General features: G+C 41.8%; 1 protein-coding gene across 2 annotated transcripts in view; it reads right to left on the reverse strand.

Moving 5' to 3' along the window:
• The window catches only part of TMEM245 (transmembrane protein 245), a 115,923-nt gene that overhangs the window by 44,365 nt on the left and 49,771 nt on the right, over positions 1–21,787 (reverse strand). For both annotated transcript variants that reach the window (XM_086609108.1, XM_086609107.1), the window contains 2 exons: positions 13,110–13,232; positions 3,798–3,943 (listed from right to left, as the gene is read on the reverse strand). In XM_086609108.1, coding sequence (XP_086465234.1) covers positions 3,798–3,943; positions 13,110–13,232 — 269 coding nt within the window. The remainder of the gene's footprint in view (positions 1–3,797; positions 3,944–13,109; positions 13,233–21,787) is intronic.

Raw genomic sequence — 21,787 nt, forward strand, 5'->3', positions numbered from 1 at the left:
CAGCTCGTCCCTGTTACCAGAGATAGAAAGTGACTGGCAAAGATAACCGCATAGCTGCTATCGAGGAAGATGGATCGCAACTGCTGCCTCAGCAATGATGGCGAAATCGTGTCCTGTAGCTTAACTTTGCTTATCAAAATGTCATTATAGTACCAAAACACACCTTCATCTCAAAAGCTACCCACCTCCGGGCTGCAACCAACCCTCACTGAGCCTGTGTTCTGAAATTCTTCTAGTCTATACCTTTAAACAAAGCCAGGAAAATTTACACCAATTCTAACAAAGGTATGTATGACTAGAGTCACTCAAGCTCCACCTGAAAGTAAAAAACTGGATAAAATGGCTTAAGAGAAGTGAAGTGTTGGGCGAAGATCTCCATCAGAACACCTGGGACCAGTCGATGTGCTGGACCTCTCCTACCCTCCATAAGGATGCCTGTTGCCTAAGAGCCCTGTGTTATGTGTGCTTAGGTGCTAACGTCTGGCTTGCTATTTAAAATTATCACTGATAAGTTCTGTTTATATATTGTTCCAAATCCCTTTTTGCAGTTAGTATCATCACCAGCTATCTTTGAACCTTTATCCTGTCACGAACATATATCATAAAATTTATCTATAAATATGTTTCCAGAAACTTCAATAATTGATACAGCAGATGTAAGGGATTTTGTCTCAGTGTCGCTGCCCTTGGAAGTCCCTGAACAGGTTATGATGTCCACCCTCCGACCTAGCAGGCTGCCTAGAGGGATTTGTCCCAGTGATGCTCTCAGCGTAAACCTGACAGACTGGTCAAATTGCAAAGGGTTTGATGAAACCCCCCTTCTCCTTAAACATGGTGTGGCAGGTGGGTCGAATACAAGGGTCTCATCTTTCTTGGGAAACTGGCAGGACAGTCAAATCGAAAAGGGTTTGACGTAGCCCCCCTTTCTGCCCTGTAACGTCACAATACCGTGTCTTATCCTTACACCTCCCCGGATGGCAAGGGACTTCCCCACCAGCTGTCCTTCCCTCCCCAGATGGCAAGGCACACCCACATCCTTGCCGAAGGTGCCCCGTCTCACTGCCACCCAGGCCCTTACTTCAGACCAGCACCAGCATCAGCCTCACCACAGACCTGTGGCACACCACCACTCGCAGCTGCTCCATGCGTGGCATTTGTCCTGCTCAGCACAAGGTGGTGCTCCTCCCACTGTGTAGTCCCCTTCTCCTGTCCGCACCTCACCAATTACTGATTGCCTTTCCCTTCTTTCTCCCTTGCTTTTCTCCTCACAAGTAAATGGCAAAGGGCACAAAGAACAGACTTCCTTGATTGTGCTCAAGTTCTCTAGTGCTTTTCACAAACACATTTTCAGTAGGAGTGAAACAGAAGTGACTGACAACATTCAAGAAGACTGTTTTCATGTAATCTGGAGCACGAGCAACAGAGTAACTGCATCTCTTGCCAGGAGGATCCCTGTACTCCAGACAGGACTACTTAGATGCCCTCTTAGCTTTGTGGCTTTGTGCACATGCTATGTGCTGCTGAAGAGTGATGGGAGCTGGAACACAGCTGGTGACTTTCAAGATTTATAACTTGATCTTTTGGTCAACTTGATTGCATGAGTTTTCTGAGGTTGAATTCATGTGTAACACCGTCACAGTCTAATGATGGAAGTGGCTACAGAAGTTTAATTATTTGATAATTCATAATAGAAATCGATTCTCTTCCTTCCATCCTACCACCAAGCACTAACATCCATTTTGCATGCCTTTTATAGATCACGTGAACAAGTCATTTTTAGGTTCCTACCCATCTAGCAACAACTCATCTTCAAAAACAAAGGAGAGCTGCTACTTTGTGACAAAAGAAATAGCTTGCAGTGGCAATTATTTTTCATATGGCAACAAACTGGGCACACATAAACTCATGGGAATTTGTTACCATACTCTTCATGTTTACATACTGAAGATCACAGTAAGTATTGAGCAGGCTGCAAGCTAATCGAGAAGCATTGTTAAATTCTTAGGTACAAACAAACAAGAGAGGAACTTCTGAAAATCTTAGAAGCAGCATTCCAAAGAATTCCAATAAGGCACCAAGTACAGGCTACTCAAATAAATACAAATGACTGATTCAAACTACCTTAGTGAACACAGAGACTGAGTTCCCTTGCATATGACAAGCAGCTTCACATTCCATATTCTCCAGACACTGTTTTTTGCTCACTGTATTTGCAGTAACTGACACATGCTGGTTCTTTTCCTACTCATTTTCCTATGGCTTCTCCAATGTTATTTCTCTCTTTCCAGCATTCTAAACTCTGAAACATACATTGGATCACCTGTGTCTCAGACATTGCACTTAATACAATTCTGCTTGCAGAGTATCCGCACCTAGAGAAGCCATATCCTATTTTTTGATGCTGTTCTCCTTCTACCAATGGCTAAAGAGAATGATTTGTGAGACAAGTTTCAGTTTCTAAATCTGCTCACATTCTACAAAAGAGATAGAACTGAGATATTAACCATGTGATCAATGAAAACACAATAGCAGTCACTCCAAAGAAGGGCTATTAACTTTTTGGCAGAATTCCAAATTTGTTGCTCTCTACCTGGATTGCCCCTTCATTTCAAACGACTACAGCAGTTATCACTGTTGTTCAAGATCTTACGCAGCATGATATAAGATTCCCATTGTTAAAACATACCCAGAGACAGCTGAATTCCAGTAACAGGTAACACTCACTTGTAAAGTACACATAAAATCAATGGCAAACATTTGGCAATGAGTTTGGAAAGCCATTTTAATACATCGCTGGTTTAAAGTCTATTCACGTTTTCTATGTATGTGCATGATGATACAGAAAGCAGTGGTGTAAAAGACAACGGCTGCATAAAATTTAGCATGGAGCCTGTTGACTTTGCCCAGTCCATCAACTTTTTCGAAAAAGCGAGCTATGACTTAAATATCTTATTTAAAATCCATTTATTATGTTACCAACAAGTTAATGTCTCAAGCTGTGAACAGGTGAAAGTCGAAAGCTTCATTCATCTGTGATGAATGAAATACATTACTGTACCACCCCAAAAATTGCTTTATTGTGAAATCTCAGTGAATCATATTCAAAACCACAAAAAAATCCTCCTTCAATTGCAGCAGCAGTTCAGAGGTGAAACGGAAGAATGGTAACTAAGCACAAAACACTGTGGATGCACTCTGGAGGTGCAGTACAGACCTGTTATAAGTGGGATAAGGAGAGTGCTCCCGTTGTTCCCTTTGGTGTAATTTAGTTCATGGAGATTATGAACTAAATTTCTCTAAGATGAAACTGAACTGAAAAATGCACTCCAGGAGCCTATCTAATACACTCCAGCTGCAAATGGGTACTTAGTCCCCAAGACTAGACTAAAAATAGTTCAAATTAACTCTCAAATGTGTACAGCACAGATGTCAAGTCCTCCATTTCACTTGTTTTGCTGTATGAATCTGCTCGTACTAAGCTGCACTAGCTGTTAATGCCAACATAGCTGCAAACACACGGCTTCCTGATGGGTTAGCGATGCGATAGATGTATCAATTTTATAAAATACTAGTATTCACTACAACACAGACCTCTGAATTTTTTTTTAGGCACATCCAATCAAATTGTTCTTTTAACAATCAAGGGAGGAAAATCATCAATGCTAGGGTCCTGAAAATCTTTTTGAGATCTGCAACTTGTCTTTGAAACATAAGGTGTTGCAATTGCTAAGCATTTGTAATTGAACATCGAATTTAAAAAAGAATTTTCCAGAAAGGGCAAGAAACCAACAACATACCTTATTGCTTCTTCCACAGACTGGCCAACTATATTTGAGGAGGGACCTGGTTGAGACAAAGGCGTCAGGCTTATCACCCACTTTACTGGCTTGTAGTACTCATCACTGGAACTCAACAGGTAGAAGAGCGTGGTGAGAAAAATCACCTGCAAAACAAATTGGAGTTTTAAATTAAAAGGCAATAAATAATTTCCAGAACTACAGTATGCAGCTATGCTTCAGAAATTGAACTTCACTGGAAAGGCACAAAACACTATTCCACAAGCTTGGATTTAGAGAAATGTACAGAGCAAGAATACTTTTCTCCCCTGCTCCACAAAGGACTTAACAGTTATAGCTAAACACTCTATAACTTTTAGCCCTGTTCAGCCTCTTCCCAAAGTTACATCTAGATTAAATAACTAGAATGCTGAACTAGGCTTTTTTTTTTCCCCAGCATGTTTATCAGATCAAAGAATTGCTGAATAGTAACATGCATTCTTAAAGAAAAAAAAAACACAAAAAAAGCCAAACAAACCGAGTTATCTCAAGAGTCATTATGCAGCTGGATATCAGATATGAATTAAACAAAAACTCACAGGTAGAAAATTTATATTTATTAGGATGGCAACCCTGAGTACTCCTTCTGTGAGTCTGAAGATGAGTTTCAGCAGAAGTGATGGCAGTTTCACTGTTTCAGTTTAACGACAAAAAAAATACAATCAGATTGTATTAGCTTCCTTGTGTTGCAGTCCACTATGCCTTCCTTATTTTCCTGTTAGTGGGCTCAGCTATTACTTGGGCTGTCCAGCTTGAAACAGAATACCACAAAACAAGGAAAATCCATTCAGTACGCTCCGATGATAAACTATGGCTTATATTTGGTTCATCTGCTAGCCTTAGATCTTTTTGCATTCTTCCAAAGATTAAAAGGAATTCTTTCACTTCCCTTATTTCCATCCTACTCATATGCTGAATAAACCACATATTAATCTTTTAATCAGCCAAACAGTCTGACCTCCGTAAGTCCCTTACTTTCAAGCATTTTATCCAGTCTGCAGACACCTCATGCCCTTTTCCTGCATTCTCTCTGAATACACTCAGGAAAAAAAAAAAAAATGCATACAGCACAACATGCAGTATTCCATTACCAGTCCAGAGAAAGCCATCCATTTGTCTCTCTTCCTAATTCCTTTCTACTCAGTGAAATGTTACTACTACTTCATTCCAGCCTTTAACTTGGAAGTCACACTCAGCTGTTCACCTACCGTGACCCCTTTCCAAAACGTCATCTATAGATGTAGACTGTATTCTATCTTCCCAGGTGCATAACTTCTGTCTTGGTTGATAAACCAATCTATTAACTAAAGCAAGTCATTACATCAGCACATTTAAACAGCATACTGTTAACACTCATTTTGAGATCATTAAAAAAATACAACACTGAACTAGGCCTTGGTTTAACAGGAAATAATCCAGTGCCAGTACCAACAGTAGCTATGTTCTGTTACAATTTCAAATGGGTAAATCTTAAAACCGAAATCAGATTTTTAGCATCTTTGGTAATGGTGCAAGTATTGTTATTTTCTCCTTGACAGGGCCTGCCATTTCTCCTAAACTACTGTAATATTTCCTGATTTCACTACAAAACTCCCTATACTGAAGCAGGCATCCACATGGCGTTTTGTCTTCCCTCCACTGGGATCCAGCTACAGATCTTTCTTGTAGTGCAGTTTTCAACACAGATAGCAGCATATTTCTCTAAGAACAATATCTGCTCATCCTGAGACTCATAAAAAGCAAAGTGAAAAACAGCTCCACTGGATCTTGTTGTAATAGGACAGCCTCAGTTAACTTCTGAAGATGTTGCCTTTTGAAAAGAATACAGCAGCCAGGGAACGAGTAACTTAACTGCAGCAAACAGGCAAAGCTTGATTCCCTGTGGTATGAAAAACAAAGGGCTGACTTGAGACAGGCTATGAATAAGAGCTGGGGTTTAGTTCAAGTAGCAACACGCACAGCACCTGTACTGACCGGAAAAGCTGTTCTTCCCCAGAGTTCACAGAAGAAATTTGCTTTCTTATGGAGTAACAGCACACCAACACAAACGTACCTACCCGAACTGTAAAAGGCAAAGTGACAGCAGGTGAAGAACAGCAATGAAATAAAATGGTGTTAAACTGGAGTACAAGCTAGGAAAAGACACAAACCTAGCTCAAATTCTGTTAAGAAGAGCTCATACAATCATAGAACGGTTAGGGTTGGAAGGGACCTCAAAGATCATCTAGTTCCAACCCCCCCTGCCATGGGCAGGGACACCCTCCACTAAATCAGGTTGCTCAAAGTCTCATCCAATCTGGCCTTCAACATTTCCAGGGATGGGACAGCCACAACTTCTCTGGGTGACCTGTTCCAGTGCCTCAACATCCTCAATGTAAACAATTTTTTCCTTATATCTAATTTAAATCTACCCACCATTACCCCTTGTCCTATCACTACACGCCCTTGTAAAAGTCCCTCTCCAGCTTTCTTGTAGGCCCCCTTTAGGTACTGGAAAACTGCTGTAAGATCACTCCAGAGCCTTCTCTTCTCCAGGCTGAACAGTCCCAACTCTCTCAGTTTGTCTTCATAGCAGAGGTGTTCCAGCCCTCGGATCACCTTCGTGGTCCTCCTCTGGACTCACTCCAACAGCTCCATATCCTTCTTGTAGTGCAGTTTTCAACACAGATAGCAGCATATTTCTCTAAAACCAATATCTGCTCATCCTGAGACTCATGAGTGTTGGAGACTCCAGAGCTGAACTCAGTATTCCAGGTGGGGTCTCACAAGAGCAGAGTAGAGGGGCAGAATCACCTCCTTTCACCTGCTGGCCACACTTCTTTGAATGCAGCCCAGGATACGGTCGGTTTTCTGGGCTGCACGTGCACACTGCCAGCTCATGTTGAGCTTCTCATCAACCAACACCCCCAAGTCCATCTCCTCAGGGCTGCTCTCAATCCTTTCTCCATCCAGCCTGTGTCTGTGCTTGGGATTGCCCCAACCCATGTGCAGGACCTTACACTTGACCTTGTTGAGCCTCATGGGCCCACCTCTCAAGCCTGTCAAGGTCCCTCTGGATGGCATTCCTTCCCTCTCCAGCGTGTCCACAACACCACGCTGCTTGGTGTCATCAGCAAACTTGCTGAGGGTGCACTCAAACCTACTGTTCATGTCACCAAGAAAGATGTTAAATAGCACTGGCCCTAGTACTGACCCCTGAGGAACACCACTCATCACTGGCCTCCACTTGGATATTGAGCTGTTGACTGCAACTCTTTGAGTGCGACCACCCAGTATAATTCCTCATCCACCAAGTGGTCCATCCATCAAATTCGTGTCTTTCCAGTTCAGAGAGAAAAATGTGGTGCAGGACAGTGTGAAATGCTTTGGACAAGTCCAGGCAGATGACATCAGCTGCTCCTCCCCTATCCACCAATGTTGTAACCCCTTGTAGAAGGCCACCAAATCTGTCAGGCATGATTTGCCCTTAGTGACGCCATGCTGGCTGTCACCAGTCACCACCTTGTTTTTCCCTCATGTGCCTTAGCATGGTTTCCAGGTGGATCTGCTCCTTGATCTTGCTGGGCACAGACGTGAGACTGACTGGCCTGTAGTTCTCTGGGTCTTCTTTTTTTCCCTTTTTAAAAATGGGGGCTATGTTTCCCCTTTTCCAGTTGATGGAAACTTCACCAGACTGTCACAACTTTTGAAATATGATGGATAATAAAGATGCACGTAACCACAGCACCACACAAAATCAAGTGAAATTTAGATTATCTGCTTTTTGGGAAATGAACTTATTTGCTTTAGCTTAATAGTTACAGAAATGCAGAAGAAGCAGTAGGCATAGAATATAAAAATTTATCAAGTGGCTTACTGACTCTTCAGACAAGTAGAATAGCCTCAATACTACATCTAGTAGCAAAAAGATATGTCTTAGCCTATATCAACTGGAGTCTGAAAGTTTTCAGTTCTCTTTTACAGGATATCTGGGATTTCTGACATTACCCAAATTGTTTCCTAAGCAGCAACTCAAGATCCTCCTGATGACTACAAGAAGAATTCACCAAGGATAAAATAATAGGATCCTTCCACTGCTAAACAATTGAGGGATTACTATTTCTTGCTGTAGAATTTGTTTTGTAGCCCAAAACATTAAATACTGTAATTTGAGGAGGCACAGACGGAATTAAAGGACAAACCTACACATAAGCACTGTATACTAAAAAAGTAATCCAGCATTTTCACATATATCAAGAAATATATGAGTTAATTGCTTGTGCATCAGGTCCATAGACTTGAGATTTTTTTATATTTTTTTTTTTTTTTTAACAGCATCAAAAATTTGCCTATTCCATGCAGGACTGTAGATGCCCATCAATCGAATAAAGCTTTTCTCTTCCCATCTTCATAACAGAGTACGAGCAGACTGGGTGTATGCGTGCACATGCATGTGTGCATATAGATACACACACACATAAAGGCATATATATACACATCCACGTGTATATGTGTGTGCATAGGAACTTGTATGCAGAAGTGAAACAGAAGTGGCACTCTTGTAACTAATGATCAGTTTTCAAACATCTGTTGAGGATCTGAATAAGGTCTTGGTGAATTCATGGATGGACATGGTACACAGACTGCTTCCTACTGAATGTTTTGATGGAAGATGTATTTTTCAAAATGGAGGTTCTGAACAAAGTGTTTGCTGTTTCTATGTTTTAAAGCACAATTTTTAAAATACTTATCAAAAGAAAATTCACTCTTTAAATTTTTATTCAAGATGTCTAAAACTCGACTAACCACTTCAGGTTATCTTGTCGGAAAATTTAAATTAGTTTGTGCCACTTCAAATTACTAAAAACTCTTCTGTCGCAACTAATAAGCCTGCAAAATGAAAAGTAAGAGTACAATTCAAGCTGGAGTAGTGCTCTATTTTAAACACAGCTCTACCTAGACATAATTTAAAATAATTCCTTCTGTTTCACATTTAAAAAAAAAAAAAAAAATCCCTCGGTAGCCCTTTAAACACATTTTTTGTCAAAACACAGACACGGCATTTTCAAGAGCCAGTTTTTTGAGCTAACGCTGCTGAGTGGACCACAGCAACACACAAAATGTGTTCAAACGCTGTCTAACTAGCTTTAAGGTTCAGCCTATTCAAAACATAAAAACTCCCTTGTTTTAATGTGGATTTGGAATGGAGATGGGGAAAGGATATTGCGCCAGGGAGCTGTCTAAGATGCAACAACTAAACTAGAACAATCGAGAATTCTGAAACTATTTGCCTTCACATTCAAAATGAACTTCATACAAAAGTCCTTTTCCTTACTGGAGAATAGCAAGTTTTCCCAGGAAATCGCGAACTCCTGAATTCAAGACTTTCCAAAAGATAGCAAGAAACAGTTCATGCTGAAATCTCAGCTTAAAGGAAAACTAAATTGTTAAAGATTCACCTTTGGAAAGCAAATTATTGGAAAAAAAGTCTTGCTACAGCAAAAGATATAAGTATGCCTTGAGAGCCCAGAAGAACAAGAACTGTTAAGGTCACTTCTGGTCTTTTCGCCTGGAAGACATTTTTCTTTAGCTCTGAAGGAGGGAATATGAATAGCAGGTAAATCTAACAACGACACAATACCAAACGGAATTCAGTAACAATGCACATCACAAAAGTTAAGAAAGCTGCAGTGATTTATCCGAGGGTCACATTTGGATTTTCTCTGCTTGTTGCATTAAGCTGTTGCAGCGGGGAAAAAGAAGGGAAAAAAAGTACCATCTAAAATTAAGAAGCAGTTATATTATTTCTACATAGACTCCACGAAAGTTCAGTTAAGTAATCCTAAAAAGTAAGTAAAAAAGTAAGTAAGGTGTCATGGTTTGATGTGGAGCGGGGGGTGGTTCTGGTGGCAGGAGAGGGGTTTTGCTCCCTGCGACCTCCCCGGTTTTGGAACCGGGTTAGGCTTAGTTCTGGCCACCGGATCAGACTGCCATCCCCCTCGGGGTTGAGCCAATAGGGCGCCTCTGCGAATTACCCTATTTAAGTCAGGACAAAGGAACCAGAAAAGGTGCTTTGCCCAGGATCGAGCAGAGAAGGGAGGAGGGCACTGCCCCCGCTCCCTGGCTCCCGGCCAGGCGGCTGCCTGTGTCCGGCTGGCGCCGCCCACGGAGAGTGGCGGCGTTGGAGCCAGCTGGGGAACTCGGGGGCACCCCACTCCCGGGGTGCCCACTGGGCTGAGTTCACCTGGAGAGGACTGAGATCTGAGAGAAACAGCCGCATCGACAGCAGGTCAGTGAGGATGGAGCAGGAGGAGGTGTGCCGGAGCCGAGTTTCCCCTGCAGCTGATGGTGAGATGGCAGGCGCCCCCCTGCAACCAGGATGGCCTCGGTGGAGCAGAGACCCACTCGCAGCCCGTGGGGAGAAGATGCCTGAGCCTGAGGATGGTCGTGTTGGGGTGCACGACAAGGCAGAGAGGCATCTGGAGTCTGCGTGACGACCCACGCCGGAGCGAGTGGCTACAGCTCCCTAAGTATCCGAGACTGTGGTAAAGCCCACACCGGAGCAATCTGTGGGGAAGGATTGTTTCCAGTGGGCTGGACTCACGCTGGAGAAGTTTGTGGATTTTTCCTCGTGGGTAGGGGATCCATTGGAGCAGGGGAAAAGGGTGTAAGGACTCCTCCTCCTTTAAGAAAGAAGCAGCAGTAACAGCACGGAATGAACTGACCTGCACTCCCCCAGTCCCTGCCCCCTGTGCTGCTGGGGGGAGGAGGTAGAGCTGGGAGGAAAAGGAAAGGGGGGGGGAAGGTGTTGGTTTTAAGATCTGGTTTTGTTTCTTTCTGTCCTCTCGAGTAATCGGTTTTGTTTCCCTTCGTCCTTCTAAGTAATCATTAATAAACTGTTTTGCTTTGAGAAAGCCCTGTCTGTTTTGCCCAGGACCATGGTTGGTGGGTGCTCCCTCTGTTCTTGTCTCAACCCTCAGTCCCTTTGTTTTTTTTTTCTCTCCTCTCTACTTTACTGGAGAAGGAGAGACTGTGTGAGTTTTAGTTGCTGGATCAGCCTAAAACCACGACATAAGGCTTAACTCAACTCTCACAATAACTAGCATTTTCATTTACTTACTGCCACAAACAATGGACTGCATTAATCTTTATTTAGTACAGAATCTTTACTGAATGTCCTAAATTTAAGTCCTTTCTCTTTCAGTCATAAGCTGTTAACAAACCCACACTAAACCCTATCAGAACAAGCTTCATTAGTTTACCTTTCTGTGTTTTAAGAAAATCCGTTTAGTTTTTGTAGCAAGAACCTTTGTGAAAGACTTTCATAAGGATGAGAAACCATGCCTCTGAATAGACAGAACGGACAAAGAAACGTACAGTGCAAACAAGACTAAGTTACAGCCCTCTCCCACAGTATTTAACAGCATTAATAACTACTTTTCAGGTAGGCATTGCAAATTTTAAATGCCTTCAAAAGAAGTAGTGCACACAGTTACAAGAACACCAACACTTATACATGTCATTTTCTGTGCACAGAAATGGAGTCAAGCATTTACCCCAGCATATTTGAAGTACAGTTAACAGGACGAAAGTTGTTCAGTGATTTTTTGCCTTATTTCTTAAAAGTTGAAGTATTTCTAATTTATCAGTTCCGCTGTTCACATTTCAAAGGCTACCATCATCAAGAATCTACAGAAAGAACCTATATATGTATTAAAACAAATCTTTCCTATACATGTAACATCACTAGGAGTGAAAAATGGAAGCTCATGGTCAAATCCAAGAAACCAAGAGTGCAGGACCAATGCATTTTGCTGGGGAAAGCTTTATATGACCCATTTAAGTAACATGTTCAACCTACAACAGAAGTGGAAGAAACAGAGCAGCCTTTAGGGCATCTAATCTTTAAAAGAATTCCAACATGGCAATATCCCAACTAGCTCTGCTAAACCAGTTGACTGCACAGTGCCCCAGCAAGTGGCAGGACCCCGCTGACAGACAAAGAGGCAGGAACATGCATCACAGCGGCAGCATGTAATGTACTTGGTATAAGCCACTAGGCATCTAGAGCTAAATTTTGTGCCTGAGCAATGTGTGCATTGAAATAATCGGCAACCATTATCCAAACTTGTCATTTTTAAGTATACTAATTTCTCGGACACCGTTTTCAATGTGCCATTTCAGGGAAGAAAAGAAATGAAATATTCCCATGCAATCTCTTCTTTACTAAATGAAAGATAACTAGAGAACAACAGTTTAGTGGCAGTGATTTTCTTCAGTTCGAGACAGTCATTCCATTAAGTCCTATTGTGGTCTGTTCTTTCTTAAACATTGAAGAGAATCTGCACAGCTTGAAATGCTGTTAAACATTATTTCAATTTTGCAGCTTTATCTACAAAGACGTCCCTCCTGAGCAAGCACCAACAAAGGTAATGAAGTTAAACACACAAAACGCTTTGTTTTCTAACAAATGTTTTTCAGTCCTGAAGTAAAAACCAGGACAAGGACGTCAGTCAAGCGTCGAAGATCAGTACTTGTTTAGTTAAAACAGGAAAAAGTCCCAGGCCAGTGTTTTAAGAGATTTCCCAAGTAACAGTTGCCACAGCAAATGAGTAAGAAGATGTTACCTCTACCATTATAAATTACTCCACACAGCTGTAGCATTTAGAAACAAAAGAAACTAGAAACATCTAGCTCACATAATACACTAAGTAATACATCCTTTAAAGAAAACAACTTCAATAAAGAAGTTTCCGAGACTACCATTGAGTGTTGGCAATCACGTTAATAAGAACTAACTTTGTGTAGGAAGCATTCTGCAATTAAGAGGTCACAGAGGTTAAATAAAAACAATGAAACGACCCCCTTACACAGATTTGTTGAAGACACTTCATTAAAAAAAGGAATATAATGTAATCCTTGTGAAATAAATACTTTTGCTGACATTTCCTTGCAACAATTTTTCCTCTCTTCCAAGAGCACTGTCTTGTTTAAAGATATGCTTATGAAGACATGCCTTAAGATTTTAGTAGTTATGTAGGATATCACAAGTTAAAGCACAGTATCTTCAAGGCCAGAAACAAGAATATAGTGATAAGACGACTGCCAGCTCCTTAATGTGGAAGTTACACAAAATCTTGCCCTTTGCCTAGAATGCCCCCCAAACAACAGATTTTAAAGTTGCAAAATCTTAAAAAGAATTTTGGCATTAGATCACATAAGAAAAGTGTTTTCAACATGTAATTAGGTTCCTTTAGTAAAACACACCACGTAAGCTGATGACGTACTACTTACCACTGAAAGCACAAAATTGAGAAGAGCTGTCCCACTGTGGAAGAGGATTGTTACTAACGTTGTAACTGTAGTAAACAAGAGGCTCACATTGCGACTCATCACTATCCACAGAGACTCCAGGATCTGGAAAAGGAGGAGAAGATAAAAGTCAGGCACCGGATGATATTAGCTAGGACAGAGAACTGCTTACAAAGTGATTGATTCATCTCTATCAAGCCATACAAAAGAGACATTTTAAAAAAAATTATCTTTCCTCACTCCTGAATTATAGGAGGTAATATCAAGTGAAAACGTCTACTGTGCCAAAGACAAGTTTCTAGCCAGATGGTTACAAGGTCTTAGAATTTTTCTCCCAATGCTCAAAATTATTTCATTATGCAAAATTGCAAAAAATCTAGATGCAGTGTACTTGCTTATTGTGATTAACATCACCATCAATTGAAAGCAGATCTTGCATGGGGAGAGAAAACTCATCTTTTCAAAGGCAGGAATGCTAAAACATGAAGAATAAGGAGTAATATCACAAGGTAGAAATAAATCTGAAGATAGCTTCAAATCAAATAATAGAATTACTTCTTTAATAAATTTGGGTTTAAAGTGTCTTTGGTCTTTAAAGCGGTAATGAGATGAATAATTGCTGTAATGTCTGTAGACAACTACACAAGTCGTGGTTTTGAGTAGGGTTGCATCAGTTAGCCAAGCAGTTATGGAAAATAAATCAAATAATGCTAGACAATCTATTAAATTTTGTACTTGCTTGGGAAACTGATTGCTTATTAGTTACAGATAGTAAAGAGTACTTTGAGACACACCTTTAAAACTGAATACCCACTACAGCCACATTAGTTTATGTACGGATGCAGACACATCAATCTGAATAAGGCAGCAACTTAATGAGACACTAAGGACATAAGGGCATGGCACAGCATGGCACATGGAGGCATCCTAAAGGCAGTGCACAGCAGTTTCGTAACAAATATTTCATTCAGAAAGAACATAGTAAGAATGTATTGGCCAAAGTGATTTGAATACATAAAAGAAGTAAGGTTACAAATAAAAAGTCATATCTTCTTTCAGACTAACTAATATAACTGGAAAAACTGTAAAAGTGCTGACACAAAACCCTTTTCCAGGTTCAAAGCTGTAAGAGATGACTTAAAACTAGCAAGAGTTATTCTTGGTTTAATGAGTATCAACTAGATTGAATTAACATAAAAAAACCACCCCCAAAACCAAACGCCAGTAGTTGGCATTTGAAGAGCAGACAAAGGAGTGTGAGCCATGTGATCACCTCTCCTTTGGAACTAAGTGAAACATAAAGATGATAATTTATTAAGCATAAATATGGGAGGGAATAAGTGCCAGGGGAAGTGACAGGGAATTACAACACATAGTAAAACCAGAAAGATCTACTTAGTCCACGCTTCTTACTGTTTAATGGGAATTACGAATTTTCAGGCTCATCTTTGGAATAGATTAGTCTCTTGAGAATTCAAGTGAGGTTAGAAGTGAAGAGGATGTTCTGCTGAAAAACGTTCCCACACTGGTACCTGTCCTTTTCCTTCTTCTACAGATTAAGAATTCATTCTAGGGGTGCAGCAGTGGTGTAAGTTCATGCAGCTGCTAGGTAACTTTATCAAATGTACAGTACACCATGAGGACTGTAAACACAGAGGACAGTGATTTTTGAGGGAACAGTTCGTAGCTCAAGCAGAGGCCTTTCAGTTGGTGTTCAGTAAAAACAGTACTGCCACTGCTAATAACAGGCCATAAGCTGTGTGCTAACTGTGGAAGGCTCCAGTCCCAGATGTTTAAGGCTATTACTAGAACTTGGCATGCGAACAGGAGCTTGGTGCCACAGGTCTCCTGTTATCATGTGGAGTTTAATCACAGAACAGCACAAAGGCCTTGAAAATAGGGACACAGGTTGAAAACAAAGGCTCCCAAAAGACAAGCAGTTAATGAGGAAGAAGGCATTGAAGACGCAAAACCTTAAGAGTTCGGAGAAGACTGCTTTTGCTTTAAGAAAATGCAGTAGCAACTAAGGAAGGGGAAAAAAAAAACCAACAAAAACAACAAACAGGCAAGCAACAGGATGAGGCCATGACCTGGGAAAGTAATGCCTCTCCAAGTACCACACAGCACATAGTCCAGGGCAGAGGTCAAGGGGTGGGCGCTGTCCAGAAACAAAAAACACATTATGAAAGGACAAGCTCCTTAATTTGAGGGAAGATGTCCATCTCAGTTGCAGCTTTCCTTATTTAAGAGCTCTTGAGCATGCTCACTTTGACTTCCGTGACACAGACCATCAAGGAGAGGAGCTATTGGTGCCAACTATACCGCACCACCACGATGGTGTTCTATTCTCACAGCTCTTGTAGGATGTGACTGTTACGGACTGACCACTTTGAATACAAAATGGTAACAATTAGTAGACGTAAAACAAACCATTAGCATGTTGTGTATTGTTAACAAAAGTTGGTCTAGTAAAGTTTTGGTTTAAAGATTAAAACTAGCTTGATTTATCAGTCTTCTAAGTACTACTCACAGCAATTGTTAATTCCCTCCCTTGCACACCGTCACTTGCAACACATCAGCTGAGCTGCTACTGGCGAGCAGTTCACAAGGAGAGGGCTTTGTTCCATCTGCTACAAGAGAGTGTACATCTGGTTGCGGCTGGGAAAGTTTCCTTCAAAATAGCACGTTCCTCCAGTATGGGCTGTATTTGTTTTAACACTTTCCCAATAAGCTTTAGCTTAAGGAGCTGATAACCAGAAGTATACAACTGCAGTTAGTTTGAATGCAGTTATCAGGTGGTTTGATCAATATGGGGAATGATTCTGCTAGAACAACATCCTTGTTAGGTAGTCATTGATTGGAACTGTTAAACTAGTTATCACGAGCGTTCGCTTTAGAGTAGGTGCAGATAGTGCCTTTCACTCAGCTTCAGTATGTCTTAGGAAAGCAAGTGCATCTTTCAGCACTTATCTCCAGCTATAGAGTGAGCTCCTCTTTATGCATATGTACCATCAAAATTTCAAGACGCATGCTTCTCATCGCTAGGATGAGAAGACAGACATCGTAGACATTAATCGTTATTGAATACAGTATCAGAAAATGCTCGAATACTTCACTAACAGCCACAAAATCAAAATACATATACCTACACCTAAGAGTTCATAATGCTGTTTGAATCTCAGAGCATGCTGCAGAGGAGTTAATGAGCTCAGTTACTATGCATAAACAATACCTAACACCTTGCCAGCTGGCACCAGCTCTCCAAAACACAGCTAAGTGTGAATATTTATGCAATAATGATACTTCTAATATGACTTATCAAGTAACTGAAAAACACACTTCTTTCCCCAAAACATTGACTTGTAGGTAGCCTTAAGAGATCAGTGTTTAAAAGGGCTACGAAGCTGTACAGAACTCAAGACTCCCTTACACATCACACTGTGGTATGTCACCATCAGTTGCTGTGCCTTTCCAATCTGTAGCAAGCAAGAAATCAAAATCACACTTAATGTTCTTAGTCATCTAAAGTATCCTGTTGACCACTTAAATGGGCCAATACCTGAAAGCAGGTTTAAAAGGCACTTCACCAAAACAAGTCATTAGCTGAGAACTTCAGGTCAACAAAATTCTGGAAGTCAGGTAAATTCATGTTCCTAATTTGATTATATAGATCATTAGTAGATTTATAAAGGGAATAAAACTGGACACAAATAAGTATCAGGAAAATAACTTGCCCTTCTGTGTACTTTTAAGTTTTTTTTCTGTTCAGAAAGATATATCATCCTGACAACTTAAAAATGACAGCATCAGAACAAGTCAATAAACCTGTAAGGTAAAAGACAAGCAATGGACTTTGCAAAGAATAATGCAGCACACATAAGATCAAGGGCTTCCTGCTCCAGTTAAAAGCTGATTTCCAAACAAATGTGTACCCTTAAAGTTCTAGGCTAACCCTTCAGGGCTCAACAGCTTATTTTTGAAAACAACATTTTTGCTTGACCTTTACACAAATCAGAGACAAAACAGTGAGAGAAAAAGGACTATTCTCCAGCATCACGTCTTTGACTTTCTAACTGTAAAGAAATCAACTTCTTCTGTAAAAATATCCATCAGGTTGCATTTCACCTACCCTGAAAAAACAACACCCATTATGAAGACGAGAACACCAAACCTTGGAATGCTTACCAGAAGGAAAAAAAAAAAAAAAATAAGCATGATAGTTGAATTACTACCGAAGAATGGACTGTATTAGCTAAAAACTTAGGAGATTACTTAAAGAAATTCTCAGGGCTAGAGAAAACATTAGGTCATGTGGTAACTTAGGCAAATATTTGAGAAACTGACATGATTTGGAACACACAGATCAGTCATGCTAAAAGCACAGAAGGAGAAACCTGAGGGGTCTTCTGTCTTCCTGTCTGAGAAATCTCTGAATGAGATATCGGCTGCTGGTGCAATGATGAATAATTCTTGTGCAAGAAGCAAAACGATCAATTTAAGAAGACATTAGCAATGTCTCATATACCATTAGAGAGTTCTGAGTGATTATGCACAGATTTAGCCAGCAGCAATTTACTTTTTCAAGGTTTCGAGCCTTCAAGAAATGAAGGAAAAGCATATGAATGGAAAAACAGGTGGGTGAGGAAAGAATTGGGTTTTTTTATTTTTCAGAAATGAAATCTTAATAGTCCAACTATATATTGCATATTTCATTCACCTGAAAAAATACCTTAGAATAGAGCATGGGGTGCAAAATTTGAGGCATAAGTGAGGACCCACTCTACTTTCCCCAGACAAAGGATTGGATGAAATAAACCCCACTTCAGAAACACACCACTGAATAAACTGGTTTATAACACTATTGCTTCTAAAGAACACTGGAAAAATCTGAAGATGAAAGGCAGCAGTGCTGCTAACACCAAAGCTTTTAGAAAAAAGTAAACTGATGATTTGGAAAAGCTTATATTCATATTAAATCTTCACGCAATTTACATGTTTATATAGTGAATTACTACCAAATATTTAAGGTCTGTCTCCATCAAACTTGAGCTAAGTATAACTGCTGTAACGAACAGCACATTTTAATAGGGGTACAGAAGACTTCTGTGCTTTACCTGACACTCATAGTTAAAGTACTAAATCGATGCATATTGTTACAAATTAAATGAATGCCAGTAAGTCCCCAGTACAGCCATACCAGTGATTTAATTACATGCTTTCAACACTAATATGAAAGTTTCTTCCACTATGGGAAAAGCCTGAAGTGAAATACTTGCATTTGTCTTCTTTTAACATTTCTCTTACAGTAGATGCTCCTTCTCTTACTAAAGAGGATGAACACTTCCTATGATTTCCATCAATGGAAAAGAGCTTATCTGCTCATGATTGCAAAACGACGCTGTCAAATAGTTGTATTTTCAGAGAATACAAAGTCATCTCTACTATTTCAAAATATTTCAGAAAGCCAAGGGGCTAGCAGAACAGTTATTTTATGTTAAACTCTAGCCTCAACCGTAGAATCATAGAATGGTTTGGGTTGGAAAAGACCTCAAAGATCATCTAGTTCCAACCCCCCTGCCATTGGCAGGGACATCTTCCACTAGATCAGGTTGCTCAAAGCCTCATCCAACCTGGCCTTGAACACTTTCAGGGATGGGGCATCCACAACTTCTCTGGACAACCTCTTACCAACGCTTCATCACCCTCAGAGTGAAGAATTTCTTCCCTATGTCTCATTTAAATCTACCCTCTTTCAGTTTAAAGGCATTGCCGCTTCTCCTATCATTACATGCCTCTGCAAAAAGTCCCTCTCCAGCTTTCTCGTAGGCCCCCTCTAAGTACTGGAAGACTGTTAGAAGGTCTCCCCAGAGCGTTCTCTTCTTCAGGCTGAACAGCCCCAACTCTCTCAGTCTGTCTTCACAGGAGAGGTGCTCCAGCCCTCGGATCATCTTTGTGGCCCTCCTCTGGACCCACTCCAGCAGTTCCATGTCCTTCTTGTGTTGGGGACTCCAGAGCTGAATGCAGTACTGCAGGTGGGGTCTCACAAGAGCAGAGTAGAGGGGCAGAATCACCTCCCTCGACCTGCTTGCCACGCTTCTTTTGATGCGGCTCAGGATACGGTTGGCTTTCTGGGCTGCAAGCACACATTGCCGGCTCATGTTGAGCTTCTCATCCACCAGCACTCCCAGGTCCTTTTCCTCAGGGCTGCTCTCAATCCATTCTCTGCCCAGCCTGTACTTGTGCTTGGGATTGCCCCAACCCATGTGCAGGACCTTGCACTTGGCCTTGTTGAACTTCATGAGGTTCACATCGGCCTACCTTTCCAGCCTGTCAAGGTCCCTCTGGATGGCATCCCTTCCCTCCAGCATATCGACCACACCACACCGCTTGGTGTCATCAGCAAACTTGCTGAAGGTGCACTCAAATCCACTGTCCATGTCGCCAACAGAGATGTTAAACAGCATCAGCCCCAATATCGACCCCTGAGTAACACCACTCATCACTGATCTCCACTTGGACATCGAACCATTGACTGCAACTCTTTGAGAGCGACCATCCAGCCAATTCCTTATCCACCGAGTGGTCCATCCATCAAAACCATGTCTTTCCAACTTACAGACAAGGATGTGTCAAATTTTGGACAAGTCCAGACAGATGATGTCAGTTGCTCTTCCCTTACCCATCAATGCTATAATCCCATCGTAGAAGGTTGCCAAATTTGTCAGGCACGATTTGCCCTTATTGAAGCCATGCTGGCTTTCACCAATCACTTCCTTTTCTCCCCATGTGCCTTACCACAGTTTCCAGGAGGATCTGCTCCATGATCGTGCTGGTCACAGAGGTGAGACTGACCAGCCTGTAGTTCTCTGGGTCTTCTTTTTTCCTTTTTTTAAAAATCGGGACTATGTTTCCCCTTTTCCAGTCAGTGGGAACTTCACCTATGATGGATAGTGGCTTTATAACTTCATCTGCTAGTTCCCTCAGGACCCGAAGACGAATATCCTCAGGTCTCATGGACTTGTGCACCTTCAGGTGCCTTAGACGGTTCCAAACCTGATCTTTTCCTACAGTGGGCTGTTCCTCACTCTCTCAGTCCCTGCCTTTGCCTTCTATGACTTAGGCAGCATGGCTACAGCACTTGTCAGTGACTTTTTTGCCTCAGTCTTCACAGAGTACCTCAGCCTTCTCCATATCCCAGGTAACCATGTCTCCCACTTCCTTCTGAAAAGGGCCCACACTTTCCCTAGTCCTCCTTTTGTCACTGACGTACCTATAGAAGTTTTTCTTGTTGCCCTTGACGTCCCTGGCCAGATTAATTCTATCAGGGCTTTAGCTTTCCTCATCTGATCCCTGGCTGCTTGGACAATTTCTCTGTATTCCTCCCAGGCTACTTGTCCTTGCTTCCACTCTCTGTAGGCTTCCTTTTTGTGTTTGAGTTGGTTCAGGAGCTCCTTGTTCATCCATGCAGGCCACCTGGTGTTTTTGCCTGACTTCCTCTTTGTTGGGATGCATCACTCTAGAGCTTGGAGAGGACATCGTTTAATATTAACCAGCTTTCTTGGTCCCCTCTTTCCTCCAGGAATTCATCCCATCATACTCTACCAAGCAGATCCCTGAAGAGGCCAAAGTCTGCTCTCCTGAAGTCCAGGGAAGTGAGCTTGTTGTGCTCCTTCCTTGCCCACCATTTCATGGTCACTGCAGCCAAGGCTGCCCTTGAGTTTCACACTCCCCAGCAGATCTTCCTTGTTGCTGAGAAGGAGGTGCAGCACAGCACCTCTCCTCGTTGGTTCCTCTATCACTTGGAGAAGGAAGTTCTCATCAATGCATTCCAGGAGCTTCCTGGATTGCTTATGCCCTGCTGTGATGTCCCTCCAACAGATATCGGGGTGGTTGAAGTCCCCCCATGAGGTCCAGGGCTCATGAACATGAGGCTGCTCCTATCTATCTATAGAAGGCCTCACTGCTTGGTCTTCCAGGTCAGTTGGCCTGTAGCAGACCCCTACTATAACATCACCTGTCCCTTCCCTCCCTTTAATCCTGACCCATAAGCTCTCGGTTGGCTCCTCATCTGTCCCAAGATAGACCTCCATGAACTCCAGCTGGTCTTTGATATAGAGGGCAACAATTCTTCCTTGTCTCCCCTGCCTGTCCTTCTTAAAGAGCCTGTATCCTTCCATTCCAACACTCCAGTCATAGGAGCCATCCTACCATGTCTCCGTGATGCCAGTAACATCACAGCCCTGCAGGTGCACACACATCACTAGAAGTTTCCTAGTGATGTCCTTAACTCTGTCTTCAGGGAGGCAGTAGACTTCACCAAGAGGAAGGTCTGTCCAGCATACTGGACCCTCCGTTCCCCCCAAGAAGAGAGTCACCTACAACTATAATTCACCTTTCCTTCCTCATGGAGGTGGTTGTAATACAGGGGATAGGCCTTACCCTGGCAACACCTCTGGTATAGATGGACCGTCATCCACATCATCCATTGACTGGCCTTCCACATTCAGAGCCTTGTACTTGTTGTACACAGGCACCTGGGAAGGTGAGGTGGGCCAGCAGGGTGTTCACCTACCGCCCTGACCGTGGACTTGCCTCCATTCACTTCTTTCCTTGAAGCTACTGCCTTCAGCCTGGTGGGGGGAGGATGCAGAATCCCCTTG

This window comes from Tauraco erythrolophus, chromosome 3 (assembly GCF_009769465.1).
Source record: "Tauraco erythrolophus isolate bTauEry1 chromosome 3, bTauEry1.pri, whole genome shotgun sequence".
Taxonomy (NCBI): domain Eukaryota; kingdom Metazoa; phylum Chordata; class Aves; order Musophagiformes; family Musophagidae; genus Tauraco; species Tauraco erythrolophus.